This window comes from Miniopterus schreibersii (assembly GCF_964146895.1).
Source record: "Miniopterus schreibersii genome assembly, chromosome: 12".
Classification (NCBI taxonomy): domain Eukaryota; kingdom Metazoa; phylum Chordata; class Mammalia; order Chiroptera; family Miniopteridae; genus Miniopterus; species Miniopterus schreibersii.
In genome coordinates, this window is record NC_138112.1 from 36,628,372 (window position 1) to 36,650,029 (window position 21,658).

The 21,658-nt window shown below is 43.9% G+C and overlaps 1 protein-coding gene across 2 annotated transcripts in view; it reads left to right on the forward strand.

Moving 5' to 3' along the window:
• The window catches only part of CLPB (ClpB family mitochondrial disaggregase), a 135,002-nt gene that overhangs the window by 55,861 nt on the left and 57,483 nt on the right, over positions 1-21,658 (forward strand). For both annotated transcript variants that reach the window (XM_081154147.1, XM_081154148.1), the window contains exon 5: positions 15,520-15,648. In XM_081154147.1, the coding sequence (XP_081010273.1) occupies positions 15,520-15,648 (129 nt within the window). The remainder of the gene's footprint in view (positions 1-15,519; positions 15,649-21,658) is intronic.

Below are 21,658 nucleotides of genomic sequence, written 5' to 3' on the forward strand. Positions count from 1 at the left end.
AAGGATGAGTCAGAAGCTGCCAAGCAGACTAAGAGGGATGAACCTTCCAGGCAGAAGGAGCAACACATGCAGAAACACGGGGTGGGTGAGTGACAGTAGGTAGAATCATCTGCCCCGGTGCTGAGAAGAATAGCAAGAAGTAAGAATGGAGAGGGAATTGGGGTTCCACATGGGAAGGATTTTGTAAGGCAGTTCTAAGGCGCTCATACTGTTTTCTGAAAGCCATCAAAGGATTTTAAGCAAAGTTATGCTCGGTTTATATTTGCATTTTAGATGCACCATCCTGACAAAATACGTGAATTGGTGGAGAGAGATTAGCAGTAGCTCCTGGCCTTTAAGGGATGATGGACTGAGAATTGGATGAGAAGCTATGCTTCTCTCCCCTAAAAGGAACCTATCATTTCTGGGGATTTATAAAAGTGATCTTTGGGAACTGAGAAACTAAATACTAGAAAATTATTAGGAGGAAGTTGAGTTCTCAGTAGAATGTAGGAATTGATGAAAAGGAGGCCCCCATGGTGACACCTCAATTTCTGATTGGGGTGTACAGTTGGATGTGTGGGTCTGGAGTTCAAAGGAGAAGTCTGGCAGGAGATAGGGATTTAGGAGTCACTGGCATTTCTTGGGAGTTAAAACAATGAATGTGATTGAAACTGCCCAAGGAAAGAAGTTAAAGTGAGGGGATAAGAGGGTAAGTTAGTCCCTCACTCCGGGAACCAGAATTTAAGGCATGAAGAGGAAAGAGGATCCAGATAAGGAGACCAAAGGACATTGGAGAAGTTGCCTTGTGTTCTCTCAGAGAGGCTCTATATCTGTTCTGCCTGTTCAGAGCAGGCACAACCTGGACAGGAAAGAAATTTATGTGCCCTCCTTGCTGAGACTTTGTAACTGGTTGCCCCAATCCTAGTGAAATGCTTCTCCTGTTTTACATGGTCATTGCTCCTTAATAAGGTGCCTGCTCAGCTCAGCACATCACAGTATCTTCCACCATTGTCAGTGTTCATGTTTCTGGGTAGGTTTTCAGGTGTAGGCAGTGCAGAAATGTTTGACATAGAAACCTTGTTGGCCTGACCTGTTCTTTTCTCCAGCCCTCAGAGTGGCATATACAGAGACATGATGGTGTCCTAGAGAAAGGTCGGGCTTTGGTGCCAGGCAGTCATGTTTCATCTAAGCTGTCACTTACTAGCTGTGTGATCTTTAACAAGTGAATTTCAGTTTTCTCATTTGTATCATAGGGATAACAGTACTTACGTTATAGGGTTGTTAGGATGACTAGAAATAATCATATGTAAAGCATAGGGACCTTTGATGAAGACTTTCTTTATGGAGGTAGGTTTCGGCTCGGTGTAAGGCAGGCTCAGTACCTGCCTTAGATGTACTGAGCAGCTCACCACTCAAGGGACACTGACAGAGGCCAGATGTCTGTCCATCAGGGATTCTGTAAAGGGTATTCTTGCCCTGGAACATTGGATTATATGGCCTCCAAGGTCCATGTCAGCCATGTGATTTTAAGTTTCTAGAAACTCTAGGCTCACCATCAGAGCAAGTAATGTACTTAAAAGAAGTGGTATTTGACCTGGGCTTTGGAAGGGGAAAAGGAAGGGGGAAAAAGAAGACTCTAAGCAGGGGACACAGGTTGAGCAAAGGCACACAGAGGGGACACCTGTGGAGGGGAGCAAGGAGATCACAGCTGCTGTTCTACCAATTTATTCCCTGATCTTGACCCCATTTCACTCAGTGCCTTGAGCCCCACCCATGCCCACTCCAGGAGAGTTCTGCTTGTGGCTGGCTGATGGGTGGTGGGCCCTAATCTTCAGGTGGAGGAGGCAGTAAATTAGCGGTAACAGAAAACAAGTGGCCCAGCCAGGGATGCCGCTGGCTGCTTGTAAGTAACTGTTATAAACATTGGGTGTCTGGGGCTGTCAGAAATGCAAGCGAACACTCTGAGCACCTCTCATATGTACAATTAAAACAATAAAACACGGCAGAAACGTGGCCAGAGCAGACTATAAATCAGCTTCTCTTCTCAGCTCCAAGTGTCAGCTGAATAAAGATAAGTTGTGCAGAAGCTGGGTTGGCATAGGGCCCTTCTGGGGTAGAGGGCCTGGCTTTCTAGGCTGTACCTGCTATAGTAATTTCTATCAGCCCAGGTGGCCTCTTCTCTCAGCTCTAGGGGCTGGAGATCCTCACCTGCTCCAGCTGACCTCCCCATCTCTGTGTCTTCAGATGGGGGACAGGACAGTGCAAGCTGGAGCATCACAAATCAGTGGACAAGTGCCCTGGAATTCAGGAGATGGCTAGGAGTCCCCACTGGCGGTAATGGAACTGCTCTGTATTTCTCCCTCTCCCCAGAATATAGCAAGGAGTGGTCTCATCCTAGCTCACATATTTAGTATGAGTTAACCACCCAGCACTCACTGCGTGCCCAGCCCTACTCAGTCACAGCAGAGAGAATGTGTGCCCTGGGAGAGCACAAACTCAGATGGGAGTAAAATGGCTTCCAAGGAAATAAGAGTTGCCTAACGAGCTTGTTAAAACAGATTCCTGGGCCCCACACCCAGAAATTCTGATTTAGTAGGTCTGGGGTGGGACCCAAGGATTTATATTTCTAACAGGCCCCCGCTCTTTCAGTAGCATGAGCTAGACTACAGGTGTTAATTGTGGCCTTGTGTTTGAACTGCTTTAAAAACTCATCTGGACCTTCTTCCTGGAAGAGACCTTATTTTGCCACTTTAGCTTCACTCCTAGAGAGGCTGTGTGCTTATACCTTGTATTATGGGTATACAGAACACAATAGCTGTGAACCTGGAGCAATTTTCTGCACCTCTCAGAGGCTCTGCCTCCTTATTTGTAAAATAAAGGTTACTAGGATAGTTAGAGATAGTATATTTATCCCTAGCCTAAAACCAGAGCACAGAGTAATGTAAATTTCTGTTTTTATGTCATCATCATTATCCTCATCATGCACTCATGGAACTTCATGAGAACTTCAGACTGTGACACAGCCTTCCAAGTGCTTTTCCGTGGTAGCAAGCTATTATCCACAAGAGTCGGACATTATTCAGAGTCCAAGGAATGACTGTGCGTCACCTATGTGACCTTGGGCAATTCTCTTTATCCATCTGAACCTTGATTGTCTCAGCTGTAGAGAATATTTCCTATACCATAGGTTTATTATAAAGATCAAATTGAAGTACTTATGAAAGAACTTGAGAAAATACAAGGCTTCATGTAAATGTAAGGTGCTAGCAAGAATAGTAATTAATAATAATAAAGATTAAAGATATGACCAAGACAGTATTCAGCAAGGATCCAGTCAGAGGTACAGATAACAAGAACTACCAGAACTCAGAGAAGACAATTTCTGGATGAAACAATCAAGGCAATAAAATTATATTTTAGCCTTGAAGTGTAAGAAGGTTTTATGAGGGCCTGTAGGTGGATACAGTTGGGTGTGAGCAGAGAAGGGGTGTGTATCTCCAAAACTTTCAGAGGTAGGAAACAGAAAAAATGTTTCTGTCCAGCAAATGAACTTGTTAGGGTGAAGCATCTGCACAGCAAAAGATTCATTTTAGGGAGTAATGAGCAGTTAGTAAACTGAGGCCAGATCAAATGCTTGGGCTTTGTCCTTTAGACAGAGAGGAGCCTTGAAGGTCCTAGAGGATAGGGCACCATTGGAACTGATTCCTTCCAGGATGGAGAAGCAGGGGGAAGTTATAATGTGACAATGATGCTTATAGCTTTAGCAGCAGCCAGCAACATTATTGATACTATGTGCTTACAACCCTATGATGTAGGCACTAAAGGACACTGAGGCAGAGAGATAATGCCACACACCAGCAGAACTCTCTCCTGCTCTTGTAGAGAACCCAGCAACCATATCAGTCTGCTCCCCACCATATATAGCTCAGAACCTCTGACTTGTCCAAAGTCTTGGAAGGCTTGGGTATCTGCCAGGCCAAAAGCTGTTTGGGCAGGCTGTTATTTTTTATAGTGTCCCTGACTCTTCCTCCTCATTGTCATAGCCTTGTTGGACCTCCAGGGCTGGTAGTTCTACATGTCGTTTCTCAGCAGTGCTGGCCACTATAGAGTCACCAGGATGGACAGCACACTGTCAATCCATCAGGCCTTTTGGCCAACTTCAGGATTAAGTGTACCAGTCAGTAGGTTAATTGTGTTCATCCTTCTAGCCCTCCAAACCTGTATATATATTTGACTAGGAGAGGGAGATAGACTAGTTGACATGTTTTATTAAAAAGAATAAATTCGATGCATTTATAAAAATAAGAAAACGTGGGATGGGGTAGCAAAGAACTAGTCTTGTGATTCTTAACTGATTTACATATTTTGTGTATAAATATTTTTTCATCAGAAGTTCCAAATCAGGGATGGGTCCCACACACCACACAAAATATATTAGAGACATTTATATGGATAGCAGGAAGGGAGACAGAGGGCTGAAATTTTCCAGGCACCCAGTGATTGATGGGGGCTGAGGCTCCCCCTGACGCTTTATTGAGTTTCCGATGATTATCTCTCGCTGAGACATTTTTTACAGATGACGGTCGAGCTGTCACAATGGACCATGGGGGAAAAAAACCCAACAATAATAACACTTTAATCTTTTTACTGCACTGCTCCCTAGTATCTCAGATTCATCTTCCCTGACGCACGCAGTTCATTATTCTGCCCCTCCCTGGATGGGAAATAAAGGAAAATAAATATATATGTAGACACACTTACCACATACATACACACACACACAGAGTGTATAAAAGAGACCACCTCAGAACCAGAGAGGGACAGAATTTATTGTTCTTTTTGCAAGTGTTGAGGTTTATTAGTAGAGATGCTGGGTTGGCTTGGAATTGGCTATTAATTACAGCATTTTGTATTTGTTTTTTATTGCAAATTTTTAACATCTTGAAGAAAAGGCAGAGGGAGAGGTAAGCAGGTGTAGAGATGGGAGCCCAGAGGGACAAAGTTTGGCCAACCAAGTAGCAGAGCTGGCTGAGAGGCAAAGCCAGCCCTGCCTAGAAGATCCCTAGGGCTGAAAGAATGCTGCTTTGCTTAGGATGGGGACGGGGACGGGGATGGGGACGGGGATGGGGGGCAATAGTGGGGGAGAATGTGAACTTAGAGTAATTATAGGACATATAATTACTCACCTAGGTACCTTCTAGCACGTTACTATGAGAGTGAGGAGAGGTAGAAGTAGAGGAGGTTGAAATGGAGTGGATGGGGCTATACATAACAGAGTAACAGATTCTTGAGAGTTTGCCTTATCTTTAGATTTTTTTTTTAAAGTAGTCAGAATAGTATAAAAAAACTCTCATGTACCATCAGATCCCTTCAACAATTAACACCCAGCTGATCTTGTTTTCTCTATACTCCCCAGCCACCTCCTCCCACCCGAAGATATTTAGTTAATCCTCACCTGAGGATATTTTTTCCATTGTTTTTTAAAAGTGAGGGTGGGGGACATCTCTGTGAGAGAGACACATGGATCAGTTGCCTGCCATACGTGCCCTGACCAGGAATTGAACCCGTGACCCTTGGTACATGGGATGACTTTCCAACCGAGCCACACCAGCCAGGGCATATTTTTACCATCTCTGAGACATATCAGCAGCGATATGTGAGTCTGATTTAGATCCTAATTCAAACAAACTATAAAATTGACATTTATAAAACAACTGGAAATTTGAACAATATTTAGCTAATCCTCACCTGAGGATATTAATTTGATGATGTGAAGGTGAAACATGGGTTCTAGAAAGCTCCACCTGGGTCTGTGGTCAAAGGAGGTATCCTGGGTCAGAGAGGATGCCACATTGGTTGTCCAGGGCCACAGACAGGGTTATAGGTCAGTCTTCCTGCTCTCCCTCTTCCCTTCCATGAGAATAAGAGAAGATGGGCTTGGGGTTCTTAGGGGAAGGCTGTACTTGTGTATCCACTAGAGTAAGCGCTGACCCAGTCTTCTCTTTAACTCATCAAATCTTTTCTGAGCTCCTACTATATGCCAGCTCCTATGCTACACTATGATAAGGTAATAATGAAGTGAGCAGGGTCCTGTTCTTAAAGAGAAACCTTCCGGTCCATTGGCAGAGAACATGGTGTCTGTGAGAACTGTTTTCAAGCCAGGTCTGGCCTTCCAGCCGTAGGCCAGCCTAGATGACCATGAGTGCCTTCTCTGTATGAAGGATAAAGAGAACTGTAAGACACAGTATCTATCCTCCCAGAACCTGTTTTCTGCGTGGGGAGACAGCTTAACAACCATTCATTAAAGAAGTATTTATTGAGCACCTGCCATGTTCAAGAGTATACACATGAAGCAATCTGAGAACACATAAGACTATGTAAAAGAAAATATTAACTAATTTGATGTAGACTGTACATTACTGGGATTTATGGAGGAAAGGGAGATCTGTGAAAATCAGGCTGCTTGAATTGTAATGGATAGGTAAAACATAGGTAAATAAAAGGAAAGAATAGCGAAGCCGTATAGAGAAGAGAGTACAAGCCTTGGGGTTGAGTAGACCAGCTCTGTCACTGACTACTGATATGACCTGAAACAAGTTACATAACCTAAGTCCTGGTTTCTTCATTAATAGAAATGATAACAGCCTAGTATGGTTCTTGTGAGGAAAATAGTTGTGAAGGTCCTAGCATAATACCTGGCACATAATAAGTGTTCAGTAAATGCAGACCATTATTTTCTTATTTCTCCAAGAGTTACATTTTTAAATATCTGTGTATTGGAGGAAGATACTTGGTCCCAGGATATTAGCTTTCAGGACTCACCTGTGACCCTCCATGGAGTATGAAATGAGCTTCCTGCAGTGAGCCTGTCATATTCTGCAGTGTTAGGGGTGATTCTGGCCAGGGTTAGAGTGGCATCAGGAAGAGGGAAGGGCACAATAATAAATTTATTACCATTTATTGACTCCTTTCTACCTGCTAAGCAATGTTCTTAGTTCCTTACATACATTTTTTTTCATTTAACAGCTTTACTGAAATTTATTTCACATACTATATAATTCAGTCATTTAAAGTGTGTAATTCAGTGATTTATAGTATATTCACAAGAGTTGTGCAGCTATCACCACAATTAGTTTCATTACCCCATAAAGAAACCCCATACCCATTGTTAATCATTCCTCATTTTGCCTCTCAACTCCCTCTAGCCCAAGACAACCACTAACTAATCCACTTCTGTCTCCATAGATTTGTCAGTTCTGGACATTTCATATAAGTGGAATCACATAGCATGTGTTTCTTTATGACTGGCTGCTTTCACTTAGTGTGTGTTCAAGGTCCATCAGTGTTGTAGCATGTATTAGTACAGTACTCTATTCCTTTTTCATAGTCAAATAATATTTCATTAATGGATATGCAGCATTTTATTTATCCATTTATCCATTGAGGGGCATTTGGGTTGTTTCTGCTTTTGGTTATTGTGAATAATGCTGCTATGAATGTTTGTGTACAAGTTTTTGTGTGGACATAACATTTTCATTTGGGGGGTGGTTTATGCCTAGGAGTAGAATTGCTGGGTCATATAGTAATCTGGTTTAACTTTTTGAGGAACTGCCAGACTATTTTCCAAAGTGGCTGTACCATTTTACATTCCTACCAGCCGTGTATGAGGGATCCAGTTTTCTACATCCTTACCAGTACTTGTTATTGCCTGTCTTTTTTACTTTAGCCATCCTAATGGATGTGAAGTGGTATGTTGTATTTTCGATTTGCAATTCCCTGTTGGCTAATGGTGCTGAGTTTTTGTTGTTGTTTTTTGGCCATTTGTATATCTTCTTTGGAAAAATATATACTCATATCCTGTGTGCATTTTTTAATTGGGTTTGTCATTGAATCTTACTAGGTAGGTGATACTATTTATTTTCCTGATAAGGAAACAAATTCTCCCAGATGTTAAGGATTTTGATCAGAGCCACAGTTAGTGAGTTTTACTTCCCAGTCGGACTGACTCTGACCTCTCTGTTGTTTCTAATACATAGTGCTGCCCACTGAGGATTCATTCTAGGATCACCAGCATCCTCTTTTAGGGGCCTCAACCAGCAGGAAGGGAGGAATTGAAAGTCTGTTTTGAGAAATTAACTGGGACCAAGTAGGAGAGGCCTCTAAAAGTCAAACAGAAGAATGTGGATATTATGGGCTCCAGGACAGAAGAGAACATGTTAATTTGAAAATTACCGTTTCCTATGTGCCAATTATTTTCTGTTCCCCTCACTATACTCCATCATTTCTAATTTTCACAGCAACCCAATTAATAGATATTAATGTCCTCATTTTTACCAGTGAGAAATTTGAGGCCCAGAGGGATGGAGTAATTTTCCAGAGTCATCAGGATTAGAATCCAGGTCTTTCTGATTAAAAATTCTGAATTCTTTCCTTTCAGAAATACTTTATAAAAGAAAGATTATTTGTAGCATTACATGCTGTTGAGGGCAGAGCCCATTCTCTATTGCCATGACCCAGCCCATGCAAAAGTACTTAATAAAATGTTTAGTGGATTAACGAGAAAACCGACTAGAGTATACTGTGTAGAAGGACCTAATTCCAACTGGGATTTCTGAGGGAGAGAAGATATAAGTGAGATATTGGAGATCTCCTCACAAGGCTTGGTGTCCTGGGAGCTTGGCTCTAACTTTCCAAACATGGGGCTTGGAAAGAGCATTATGATGCCCAGACATCCTTTGCTTTCCTAGAGCAGGACCAAGCAGGTGGAGGTGGGGTAAGGTTGGCCAGCCTTGCATCTTTTTTGTTTTTCACAGAACATTAGAGTGGGAAGGACCCTCAGAGATCATCTATTTCAGTGCTTCACAGAATCTTCTTGGAAGAACAACACAATGGGCTTTTTAAAATGTACATTCCCAGGCTGCCTGCTGAATCTAAATTACTGAAGTGGGGCCCAAGTTTAATTGTTTATTTACAAGTAACTCGGGTGATTCATTTCCCACTAAAGTTTGAGAAACACTGATGTAGAAAAACTCCATTTTAAAAATAGGGAATCTGGAATACAGAGGGCTCGGGACATATATCAAGTTAGTGAAAGAGCCATTTTTAAACCCAGTTCTCTTGTCTTCTGGTTTATTGTTCTTACTGTTCCCCATATTGCTTAATTCATTAACAAAAACAATTGTATGCCCATAGCTTTCCAGATAGAGTCCAAACCCTTCTCAGGATCAGGCTACTGCCTCATCTCTGCCCACTGCTCCACCCACCTTCACTCAGCATTCTAGGCTCACTGAAGGACTCCCAGTTTCTTGAATGAACAGGTAATACAGTCTTTACCCTCTGGCCTTTGCAAATGCTACTTCCTGTCCTGGAATGCCCTTCTCCTCTCCACCTGGCAAGCTCCCCCTCATCCTTAGGACGGTTCTTCTAAGAGATTCCTCCCTAAGCCACATGATGTGTGCCATCTGTGCTGCCATCAGACCCTGTGCATTAATGCCTCTCATGGCCCTTTCTGTACTGGGGTGCTCAGGGATAGGATGCCTGTGGGCAGGTAGATGAATGAAACCTCAAGCTGCATGAGAAACTGAAGTGACGCTGTATGAAGTACATACAGAAAATATAACTGGTTACTGTCATCCATGAGGAGCCTAGGGCAGTTCTGTTCTAATTGGGGAAGCAGAACAGAAGGGAAAATTTTAACACAAGAAAGTATTATAAGAGGTGTTGTAAAACAATATATAATTAACTGGTAGATGGGTACACGTAACTGACATGACAGATATACAGGGCAGAGCTGGGAGGAGAGGACTTCCTGGAAGAGGAGGCCTTGAATTGGTCTTTAAAGAACAGGTAGGATTTGAAGAGGAAGGCGGGCTGTCTAGGCTGTGGAAGGATATGAAGGGCCTTGTGCTCTCCAGAGATGGTCTCCCCAACACAGGGAGTCTCCCTCTTGTCCCATCCTCTGGCTGAAAACCACAACAGGCAGAGCCCACCGAGGTTGAAGAAGCAACCTGCAATGCTGGCAGTAGGATGGCCACCTCTCAGGTCGTAGTGAGGATTTAAGGTTGTAGATACAAAACACCTTGGGTGGGAGGAAGCTGAGAACTCAGAAACTTCTTCCTGGAGACTCTTGATTAGAACTTAGCGTAGTCCCTGAGCTTCAAGCCAGGGTTATGCTTGCCCTGGGTTATGTGAGGCTTGACCTTGTGGACAGTGGCAGAAATTATGCAGTATAGAGGGTGCAGCCAGGCAGGCTCGAGGGCTAGTCCTAGTTCACCACCCATTAGCAGTGCGAGTTGGGCAGGCCATCAAACTTCTTTACCTCTATCTCTTGTTCAATAGAGAGAATAGTACTTGACCTGTCTGCCCTAGGTTGTCATGAAGGTAGGGAATGATTGCATTGTAGTGCTCACTAAAGTGTAAAATGCTGCACAAATGTAAGAGGTTATTCTCCAGTTTGTCATATTAGTCATAGAAGTTCCCTCTCAAGGGGACATGCTCACATCTTTAAAGGCAAGGCACTGCTGGATATTCCATGACATTAGACTGCGCAGCTCCTGGGAGTAGCAGGTAGAGGCTGAGCCTGAGGGAATGGGGCTTGTATCTAGGGTTGCCTTTCCTTTGCACAAGGCAGCAGTAATAAAACTTTTGTTTTCTGGAGACCACCCATCTTGCCTCATATACCTTTTTTAAAAATCTCCCCCAATAGACTTAGCAATATGAAGACAGGGGCCATATCTGAGTCATCTCCATGTTCCTATTGTCTAACCCAAGGGAGAAAGCAGTAGTAGTAAATGTCTGTGGTAATGTTTTTAAAACCTATTATCAGATTTGATTCTCATAATATTTAAATATTTAGTGTTCCTCAAGTAATTGTTTATCATACCCATTTTACAGATGGAAGAACTTAGGAAATGGCAAAGCTGAGTCAGGAGTCCATGACTTCTTTACCTGAAATCATTGTTTCTCATCGTGGGAGGCAGTGGGTTTTGTTTGGTTGGTTTTGTTTGGTTTTGGGGGGCTTTTTTGGGTGGGTTGCCATTTCTCCAGTGCTCCGGAGTGGTCAGAACGCCTCAGGGACTACTTTCACCTCTGGTGACTCCTTGGCACTGCTGAGGCCAGGGAATCCTGCCGAGTATCTATCAGGCACATACTTGCTGTGGCACCCAGGCATAGACTTCGCAACATTAAAAGTCAGAGGTGAGAGCAGAAGGATGACAAAGTAATGCTTTGTCACTCTCCCTTGTGGTCTGGGGGGTGAAGCCTCCACTGAAGACAGGAATGGCTGGCTTGGAGGGGAAGCAGGAGCTGAGCCCGTCTTCCCAGTGCTGGAGACAGGCTGGTAGATGTCTTTGTTGGAAAGGAGACAGTTCACTGGCTGAGGACTAGCTATAAACACAGGGCCACAAAAGACTACCGTGGTGGCCAGCTGGTTTTGGATGAATCATTTTAACTTCCTTGGGTTTGCATACTTCCCTTCAGTGAGGATGCATGCTGTACCTCTCCCCATACCTTTCCACCTTAAGCCACTCTTTTTCAGTAGAAAAGAGTATGAAATCTAATGAGCAGTGGACTTCAGCAAGATGATGTGGGACAGATTGGGGAAAAGAAGTTATTATTGATAAGAGCATGAAATGGGCCTTGCTCAGCCACCAGCTGATTGTGGCATCCTTCTGAACTTCAGTTTCCTTACCTGTAAAATGGGGAGAGTAAACTTACACCTCACAGATTATTCTGAAATAAATAAGTGAAAAATTTTACAGGTTGTAATGCACGACTCAGTTCCAAAGAGTGTTCTGCAGAACACCAGCACTGCAGGCTTTTAATAAGGGTTAAGTGGAAAGAGGCTGTCAAACCAGGAACTGCCGAATGACACCGAGTTAAACAGATGGCTCTTTACTAAGAACTCTGCCTTTCTGAGGGGAAAAGTGTATGCAGGATTCCCCAAATGGACCTCTTTCAAATACACTTTTGGAAGCACAAGATTAGACAGTGAGGATAATAGCTGACATTTACTAAGGTACTGTGTGCCAGGCACTGTTCTAAGCCCCTTTACTCGTAGTGTCTCATTTAATCCTTACAGTATCCCTGAGAGGGTACTGTTATTATTTCCGTTTACAGATAAAGAAACTTGGCACAGAGAGGGTAGGTAAGTTACCCAAGATTACATAGTAAATTCAGGACTGGGATCCAAACAAACACAGGTGGTCTGGCTCCAGAACTCACTTGTTTAACAGCCACACACTGGTGCCTCCACTAAACACTTGTTGGCTGATATTATCATCATCCCAAGAACAAGGTAATATCAGAAGCTTATTTATGAATTATGTATTTATTTGTTAGTTCAACAAATTATTTGTCAAGCACATGTTTATGACCAGACATCATACTGGTCATTGAGCTTTTTGCCTAGTGAAGAGCACAGTCAAGTAAACAGGTGATTGCAATAGAATATAATAAATACTGTAATTGGGAGATACCTAAGGTGCTAAGTAGCTCTTAAGAGCAGTAACTACCTCAGCCTTGGGAAGAATCACTAGAGGAAGTAATTTCTAATCAGAGGCCTAAAAATGAATTGAAGTTAGCCAACTGAAAGCATGGAAGAGGGGTGAAATGTTCCAGACAGTGGAATAGTATTTGCAAAAGCTGAGGCAAAAAAGAGCATTAGAAAGAGATGGTGAGAGATGAGACCTCAGAGATGAGCTGTCGCCCTCCTATCATTTCTTTTTTTTTTAAAATATATCTTTATTGATTTCAGAGAGAGGAAAGGAGAGGGAGAAAGAGAGACAGAAACATCAATGATGAGAAAGTCATTGATCGAGCCTGCAACCTGGGCATGTGCCCTGACTGGGAATCGAACCCCGATCGCCTGGTCGACGCTCAACCGCTGAGCCACACCCGGCTGGGCTCCTATAATTTCTTAATAGCTGGACTATAATATCGACTGGTGACATTTGCCCCTGAACTGAATAGCCCTGCTGTATTTCTTGAGTTCATCTGCTTCTTATGTATGGCTCTGTAATTGCACTTGTGAAACATATAATTTGTTCAGTGTTATGATTCTTGCATTAGACTCTCTTATGAGTTAGTATATCTCCAGCAGCTACCACCATGCATTGGTGCTCATTAAATGTTGTTTGTTGAATGATGTGTTTTCTTGGTAAAATGGATTATACCCTTCCTGCTTTCTTGAGCCAACTATCACTATCCTCAGGTTCATCATTGTATCCAGCAGTTAATGTCCTATGTGGCAATTCAGTGGTGCCCTTAGGGGCTTTTGAGGTGCAGTATTCTGTGAATTCCTTTTTAGCTTTTTATTGTGCTGTTCTTTTCCCTCCCTGCCTAGCCAGCACTTGATTGTAATCAGTCTGCTTGATTATGAAGCCTCCTCCCCAGCCTTCTTGTTTTCTTCTCCTAATCTGCAGTGGGCTGGAAACAAGATCACTTACCATGATTTGATAAGACTGTTTGCAACTAAGAATTGGTAATCTCTGAGTTAGATCCCTAAAGGCTCTCTTCTGGGAAAAATGCATATGGGACTTGTATGTTAGCTACTCAGAGGCCTTCTTCCTGTTCTCCCTACTTCAGGAAAGGTCAGATAACACTCCAGGTGTGGAGGAGAGGAGGTTATCAGTCTGAAGAGCCTCTGTCTGGTGCTGAATTGCTGATCCACCATTGATTCCATAAGAAAGTGTGGTTTGTTCTCAGCTACATACTCCAGCTTCATTTTGGCCAGACATTTGAAATGCTTCAACCTATGCTATCTTACCTAGGCGCTAGCTACAGACCTCAGGCCCTTCCCTATTAAGGCAAAGTATGGCTGCAGCTTCACCTGAGCAGGAAAAGAAGGGAGAATGAGAGCTAAGGCTGGGACCAGACATCTAGGATCTGAGCTCCTTTCTTTGAGATCTGATTTGCTCATTTGTAAAATGACGGTGACAGCATGATATGATGGAGAGAAAGAGTAAGGACTCAGATTAGTCCTCAGTTCTCATCCTCACTCAACCACATGCATATTAACTGTGTGACCTCTGTGCTTCAGTTTACTCATCTATAAAATGAGGATAATACCCACTATATATATTATGAGAAATAAATAGGCACAGAGTAGAAAAAGGTCAGTAAATGAGATCTGTTGGTATTTAGGAGGAGGCATGACAGTCTTCTGGCTTTTTGAACTTTAAATAGGAAGTCTAGTTTTGCCAGGGGGGCGGGAGAGGAATGCTTGGATGCTATTCCAAGAATGGTTTAGGAATTGTCTGATGCTTTTGCCTACCTAGGCAAGGTTACCTCTCAACCAAATCACACCCCCTTACCCAGTGGGGGGGGTGAAAGGAACCTGCCCCTTGCAGGCCCTGTGCTATGGGCTAGGGTAGAAGGGGGTTCAGGTAGATAGGATCCAAATTACACCCCCAATGAACTTAGTTCAGGAAGGAACATAACAGTTACTTTGATAATTGAGGCAAAAAGAAACCCCATCTCCTAAGTAGCATAGCTGTTATGTGGGGTCTTGGGTCCCAAGGAAGGACCTCAGAGATGGGATAGCCTTCCAATTTATTGTTCAGACTGGGACTGTCCAGGATAACAGGCATAAACCAGGTTCATCCGGATGTGTGTGGTCACCCAACCCATAGGGTCCTATAAAAGTGATAGAACTGGTTTTAAGATCTTTTATATGAAATTGGGGAGAGTCACAAATACTAGCACTAGAGTAAGCCTGGGGGTTTTTGGTTCTTTGATCACATGAAATGCTGTTTGTCTTACCTTTAAAAACACATTCACAGTGCATTTATTAAGGGTTAAAAAAAAGCAATATAGAAAATTCCAATTTTATGGGATATGTATGCATATATAGAGAAGGATATATACCAAAATAATAAGTGCAGTTTCTCAAGTTGCTGAGATATTGATCCCTTCTTTGTACAGAAGTTTCAAAATTTTAATGGCTTTTATAAATTAAAAAAGGTCTTCACAAAATAATATTAAACACTCACTTAGGTTGTAAACATCTTCAGAGCAGAGAGATGTGTTACTATTCTGCAGAGAACAGCCTGTGTCTCCTGCGCCCTGGTCCCCTATCTTACCCCAGCCTTCTTTCTTCACCTGGATGACTCCTCTTCACTCTCAAAGACTCTGGGCTTCTGAGATCCTCTCTTCATTCCCAAATTGAGCTAATTTCCCCTCTGGCTTTCGATATCATCCTGTTATACTTCTAACATAGTATTTATCTCAAATAATACGGTAAACATGTGTTTGTTGTCTGTCTCCTTCAGATTAGGTTAGAGACCACATCTGATTCACTTCTGTGTTCCCAAATGAATCCTAGTATGTAATAGATGTCAGTAAATGTTTGTGGAACTTATTGGCCTGTTTTACCTTCTCTTGCCTGGCACAGATTGCTATGCACATAGTAGGTATCATTATATGTTTAGCAAGTAGGTAGATGAGTGAGTGAATTAAAATGCCAAGAAAAAGAAAGTGAGATTGGTGGCTCAGGGCATTTGTTGCTAATAGAAGGGTTTGTGTTACTGTCCTCCCCAGTCCTGGTCACTCGAGAGGATGACTTCAACAACCGGCTGAACAACCGCGCCAGCTTCAAGGGCTGCACAGCCCTGCACTATGCGGTCCTTGCTGACGACTACCGCACCGTCAAGGAGCTGCTTGATGGAGGTGAGAGCATGGGTGAATGGGATGGGGGGCTCCAGGAAGAGAGACTTGACAACCTCTCCACTCTGAAAACACACCCCCAGAGCTGGAACTGTTTTGAAGGTGGCTGTACTTAATGAGAGGGACAATGTGCACATGTGATTTGCCCTCGTGTGGTTGGAATGTGTTCTTTGCCTACCTGTGTGTTATGTACCAGGCCATCTTTTCTGTCTGCATATGCTCTGAGAGTTTTGTTTGTTGCTCTTCCCAAAAGTGTCCTCTCCTCTCCACTGTGACCTCTAGAGCAAGGCTAATAGAATGGCGGGGAGGGGGCTTCAAATCCCTATTAACCGAGGTCTCAAAGACATCCTCCTTGATCCCACCCCCATCCCAGTCAAAAGTCACACTTGTCACAATGTGAAATTGTTTTTATATGTTCAGTAGCCTCCTTCCTAACTTGACTCTGAGCTCTCTGAAGTCAAGAAACTCATTCCCAGCACCTAGCATAGTACCCAGCATAGAGCCAGCGCTCAATAACTGCTGGGACAGTAAGTAAAATCCCCACATTTGGGCTGGGCTGGTTCTGTCCAAGTCTAATGCAGAGTTACCTTCACCCTGCCTGATACCTCCCAAGTAGTCACTTTTCCTCCTACTTTTATCCCACTCCAGTCTCTCTTCGTGATAGGGAGGTAGCATCTTGCCAATATGTGTGGTGTCCAGGCCCCTGAGTATGGCACATGACTGCCTATTTATACCTTCAGTGCCACTTTTTGTGGGGCTGGACACCTGCCCAGGTCCTACTTGTTAGGGATCATTCTTCATAGAGAATGATCTGAGAGCTGCAAGGGTCCTCAGAGGTCACCAGGGCTACCTGCCCTCCCCCTGGCACAAACCTCCAACAGCTGGCTGGCATTTCCTTGGAATTTATCAGGGACTGAGAGAATTCTACTAATTCCCAAGAGTCCATTTAATTTTAGGTGTCCTTTTAGTCCATTTCTTCTTTGCCTGCTTGAAATATTGAATACCCTCAATATTTTCTTCTCTGTAACTTCTGCCAGCTATCCTTTTCAGCCCAATCACTTTTTCAAAATCCAGTCTTCAAAGACAGTTCTTTTCATCCCAGAGCCTTTACCTCCTTGGCCCAACTTCCCCAGATCATCATCTAGCCCTTTTCATGTGATTGGGTTGGAGGGATTTCCCAGTAACCCCCAAATCCAGCTACTCTGGCTTAAGACCCAGGCCTGGCCCACACCTCCAGCCTCCAAGGGCCCTGCCCCAGAATGTGCCTTGGTCTGGGGCACATACATTGTGGTAACATTGCCTAGGATGATTGATACTTTCGGAGCAAGAACTTACTGCTCTCAGAAGCAGAGACTTAGAAGACATCCCCAAGCAGGATGCTACTCACTTTATCCTTTGGAAAGCTCTCTGGTGAGACATTTGTAGCTAAGAATTGGAGCATTCACCATGGGGCTTCTCTCTGCTGTTTCTTAAATTCAATCAATACCCCAGCCATTGTCCAGTGGTTTACATTCCCTGCGTCCCCTCAGCCCCCAAACAGGGATTCACTCTAAAAAGAGACCCTCTCTCCAGCCTTCCATATCGAACACCTTTGAAATGAAGAGGCACAGGCCTTTTATGAAGTGCCTCCCCTTCCCCCCAGGCCAAGGCTGGCCCTTTGAATCACTTCAGGGCATGGTTCCTGCCTGTTGACTTGGAACAGATGCCCATAGCCCCCACTTTTACAGTTTGCCCACCTGCCTTTTTACCCAGCATCCATTTAAACCCCCTGCCCTAGCCTCCCAGCCTCAAGGGCCAAAACCATTAACCTACTTATTTCTCCCTTCCTGATCTGAACAAGTGGCCGTCACTCATGCCCTGCAGGCCTGCCAACTTCTGACCTCCCTCCCCCCTTGACCTCTCTTGGTCAGCTTGTGTGTGTGACCAGCCAACCGAGAGGCAGTATCCTACCCCCTTGTCCTGGGGCCTGTTGCTGGTAACATTTCCAAAGTCTTCTGACCTCAGTTGACCTTCTCTGAGGGTTTTAGGGAAGGCCGGAGGGCTTGCCCTCCTGACCATCCAGCTTTCTTAGCCTATATTTGTCACTGGCATTGCTGCAGCAAATGAGAGGGAGGTGCTTTCTGTGAGATCAAGAGGTCAGCCTGTGTTCATGAAATCTACGCGGAACCCTTGTCCTTGAAATTGCTTAGTCCACAGGGATTTTGAGGGTTAGAGCTGGAGGGGCAGCTATTCTTGCCCAATTCTGACTAGCAGTCCCCATGAGAGAGCTGGGAGGAGGTCCAGGCGGCAGTATCAGTGTGATAATGTGGGAGGTTCTCTGACCCCTTAGGAGGCAGTGTAGAGTAATAGGATGTCTTTAGAGTCAGGCCAACCTGGGTTTGAATCCCAGCTCCCCTTCCTACTACCGGTATCGCCTTGGGCATGTTACCTTAACTCTCTAAGCCCCAGTTTTCTTGTCTGTAAAGTAACACCTGAGGATTATGATAGAGATGAGGGTTAGTGATAACATCTGTAAAAGCCCCTGCTCCATGCTTCTTGATTGTATAAAGAAGTCAAACTCTCATGCTAACAGTTATGATCCCGTTTCTTTTTTATGAAACCTGTCATCCTACCTAAAGGCTTCTTAATTCTGTTTCTACCCACAACTCACCCCACCCCCACCTAAAACACCATCATGTTCCCTCTCTTCTCATCTAGATCCTCTGACTCCTTAAGGTCTCCCTCTCTCAGGAAGCCTCTTCTGGTGGTCTGGTCCACTCTGAAAGCATTGCCTCTGAACTCTTACAGTGTTTGACTAGGCTCTTAACACTTCATCTTTAGGAGGCCCCTAATATAGTGAAATGAACACAGCTTGGGAGTTGAACACCTCTGGGTTTCAGTCTCAGCTCTATAATGTGGCTCTGGGTAAGCCAGTTGTCATCTCTGAGACCATGGACCTCAGGGCATCCTAAGATGGATCAAGCAAACTGTCCCTGACTGTGAGAGACTCTGAGACTGGTGAAGGAGACAGATACAGAAACAGGCAGAGACTGCTGGATAGGTGCTCTGGCAGGGGGCTGGACAAAGGATCTGGTGACATGGAGGAGGAAATATCTGCTTCTGCCTGCTGAGCAAGGAGGTAGAGTCAGTTACAGAAAGTTTCCCAGAGGAAGAGATGCTTAGTTTTATCAGTAAATGTAATGGGAGTTTGCCAGACGATTTTTATGGAAGGGTTCTGGATTCACTAGTGCCAGTTTTCTACCCCTGACCTCCATAGAAAAGTAGGTGCACAGGTCCCTGTGTTTTTCATCTCTGAGCATGCTGCTTCTGCCTGTGCTGTCATAGAGCAGGAAGGCTCTGCTTTAGCGCTTGACTGCCAGGTACAAGAAAATGTTGGAGGGAGGGAGAGTCAGGATGACTGGGAAGTGGGGAGCCTCCTTCCTCAAGCCCCTGGAACTGACTCATCCTAGTAGTTCCAGGGCTGTTAAGGTGCATGGGACCCCACTGCCAGGTCCATCTTCCTAAAACATATCCCTAATCATGACAGCTTTCTGACCACCGTTCCCCCAAAGAATTGAACACTAATGCTGTAAGGCATCCATTGTGCACAAGAAGTTAACTTTTCTCCCAGCATCTGAGATGGTACAACTTATGTACCATTCTTGGGAGAATTGAGAAAATCATTGCTCAAATAATTTCCCATATGTGGTTAAAAGGTGAAATCCCAGTTGAGAAAGACTATAAGGAAATAGCGTGAACTGTGGAGTCATGGTCTGAATACCAGCCCTACCACTTCATAGTTATGTGGCCCTGGGCAAGCTAGGACCACTCTGAAGTTCTCTTCATCTGGAAAAGGAGTAATACTATCTACCTCCTAAGGTTTTGTCAGGATTAGAACATGTATAGGTTCTACAGAGAAGACACTTTATATATAGTATCTGTTATTAATTTCAAAAATACTCAGTGCTCACTTGTTAAAATAAAAAAGAATCCTGCCCATCCTAACTTTTAACCTGGTTTTAGAGTTGTTCTACTTTGACCCTCACCATTTTTCCCTACTGCTGCCCTAATACTCCTGCCACACTGTAATGTCAATTCAGTGTTCCCACCTCAGTGCCTTTACTCTCTCAGGTCTTTCTGCCTCTCATTTCACTTTAAGACTGTTTCTCAACCTGCTGAAATTCTTTCTGCCAGTCAGTCCCCAGCTCTAATGCCACCCTCCTTCTGAAGTCTTCCCTGTTCTGTGGGATTTGGGTCTAGTCCCCCCTACTAGACTGAGGTAGATTGAGGGCCAGGACCCTCTTTTTGTCCATACCTCCTTTGCCACATACCTTGTGCATAGTTTAGTACGTGTTTGGATACACTGATACATCTTTGTAGCCACTGGAGATTTGGATATCATTGGAGATGTGGTATCTTTGCTTCCCGGCCCACTTGCTCTTAGTGTCAGTGTAACCTGCTTTTTAAGAGCTTCACCTCTTTGCTGCTTTCTTCTCTTTATAGTCACAGTGACTCTGCCTTTTCAGCCACCAGTGCTCATCACCTCAGAAACACTTGAGATTTATGAGACCTAATAGCACTTCCCCCAGGGCTTACCTTATCCTCTTTCCTGCCTACTTTCATGGCTATTCCTTGCCCCCCTTCCTTGCACATGGCTCAATTGTCAGTGTTAACCAGCCACCATCAAATGAGTCCTTGAATTCCCCACCATCCCCGCCTGAGGCAAAGAGCCTTTCCAGTGCTGACATCTTCCTTTAACAGCCTGTTAGTTTGTTGTCAGGGCTCAAACTTAAGAGTTCCATTTCTTGTTCCACTTCACTGTCTGTCCATCTGGCTGCACTGCCAGATGTTGAGGGAATCGGCTTTGCCTCCAGCTGTCCTCTGTGGACACTTCACCGTCTGATTCTTGCCAGCAGTCCAGAGAAGGGGAATGAGCACTGGGCTAAAAATCAGAAATCCTGACTCTCCCAACAAATCCTTTTTCCTTTAGGCAAATCCTTTCTCTTCATCAGTAAAATAGAGAAGTTGATCCCAAGAACCCCTTCCAGCTCCAGCATCCTATGTAGCCCCTGGGCAAGTCTTTTCATTCATTTTCAAACACTTACTGAGAGCATCTTTTCTGTCATAGGCACCACCCTAGGCACCAGGGAAATAAAGATGATCCAGACATGGTCTTTGCCCTTAAGGAACTCATAGTTCAGTGAGGAAATCAGACACTTTAACAAAGAATTGCTATCTGGTGTATTAATAGAGATGTGTAGAAGGTACTGAGGGATCACAAAGAAATCCCTTTTAAATCTCTGGTGAGGGCAGGGAAAGCATGATGTGTAGGAGATGATGTTTGCACTAGGTCCTAGAGAATGAATGCGAGTTGACCAGGTGGGCGAGGGAGAAAGGCAGAGGGCACAGCATGGTCAGAGGCATAGAGTATAAAGCAGCACACTGTATTCAGTACATTACAGGCAGTTCAGAAGAGCTGGATTTTTAGGGTTTGGATGGATAGAAGGGTCAGAAAGCAAGAATGGAAGCAGGAGCCAATAATGAAGGCCTCTAATACAAGCTCTGCTAAGGAAATTGGACTTTATCCTACAGTGGAAACCATTAAGATTTAGGGGAGGGAAGGCTTAGAAGTTTCAAAATTGTTTATCAGTAATTGAATAGATAATAAATTATGAAACATTCATACAATGGAATAATAAATTGAGTAAATGAGTGAATGAATGAACTCTTGCTCTACACAACTGGATGAATCTCACAAACCTGATATTCTGGACACAGCCCAGACATGGAAGCATGACTGCACTTATATGCAAAGTTCAAAATAGACAAAACTAACCAGAGGTGTAAGAAGTCACAGTAGTGGTTGCCTTCAAGGGGGCAGGTAGTAAGTGACTCAGAGGGGTTTCTGGGGTGCTGTAATGTTCTGCTGCTTTATCTAGGTGTTGATTATGCAGATGTGTCCACCTCGTGAAAATTCATTGAGCTGTCCCTTTATGTATATTTTGTACTTTTCTGTTTATATGTTTATACTTGA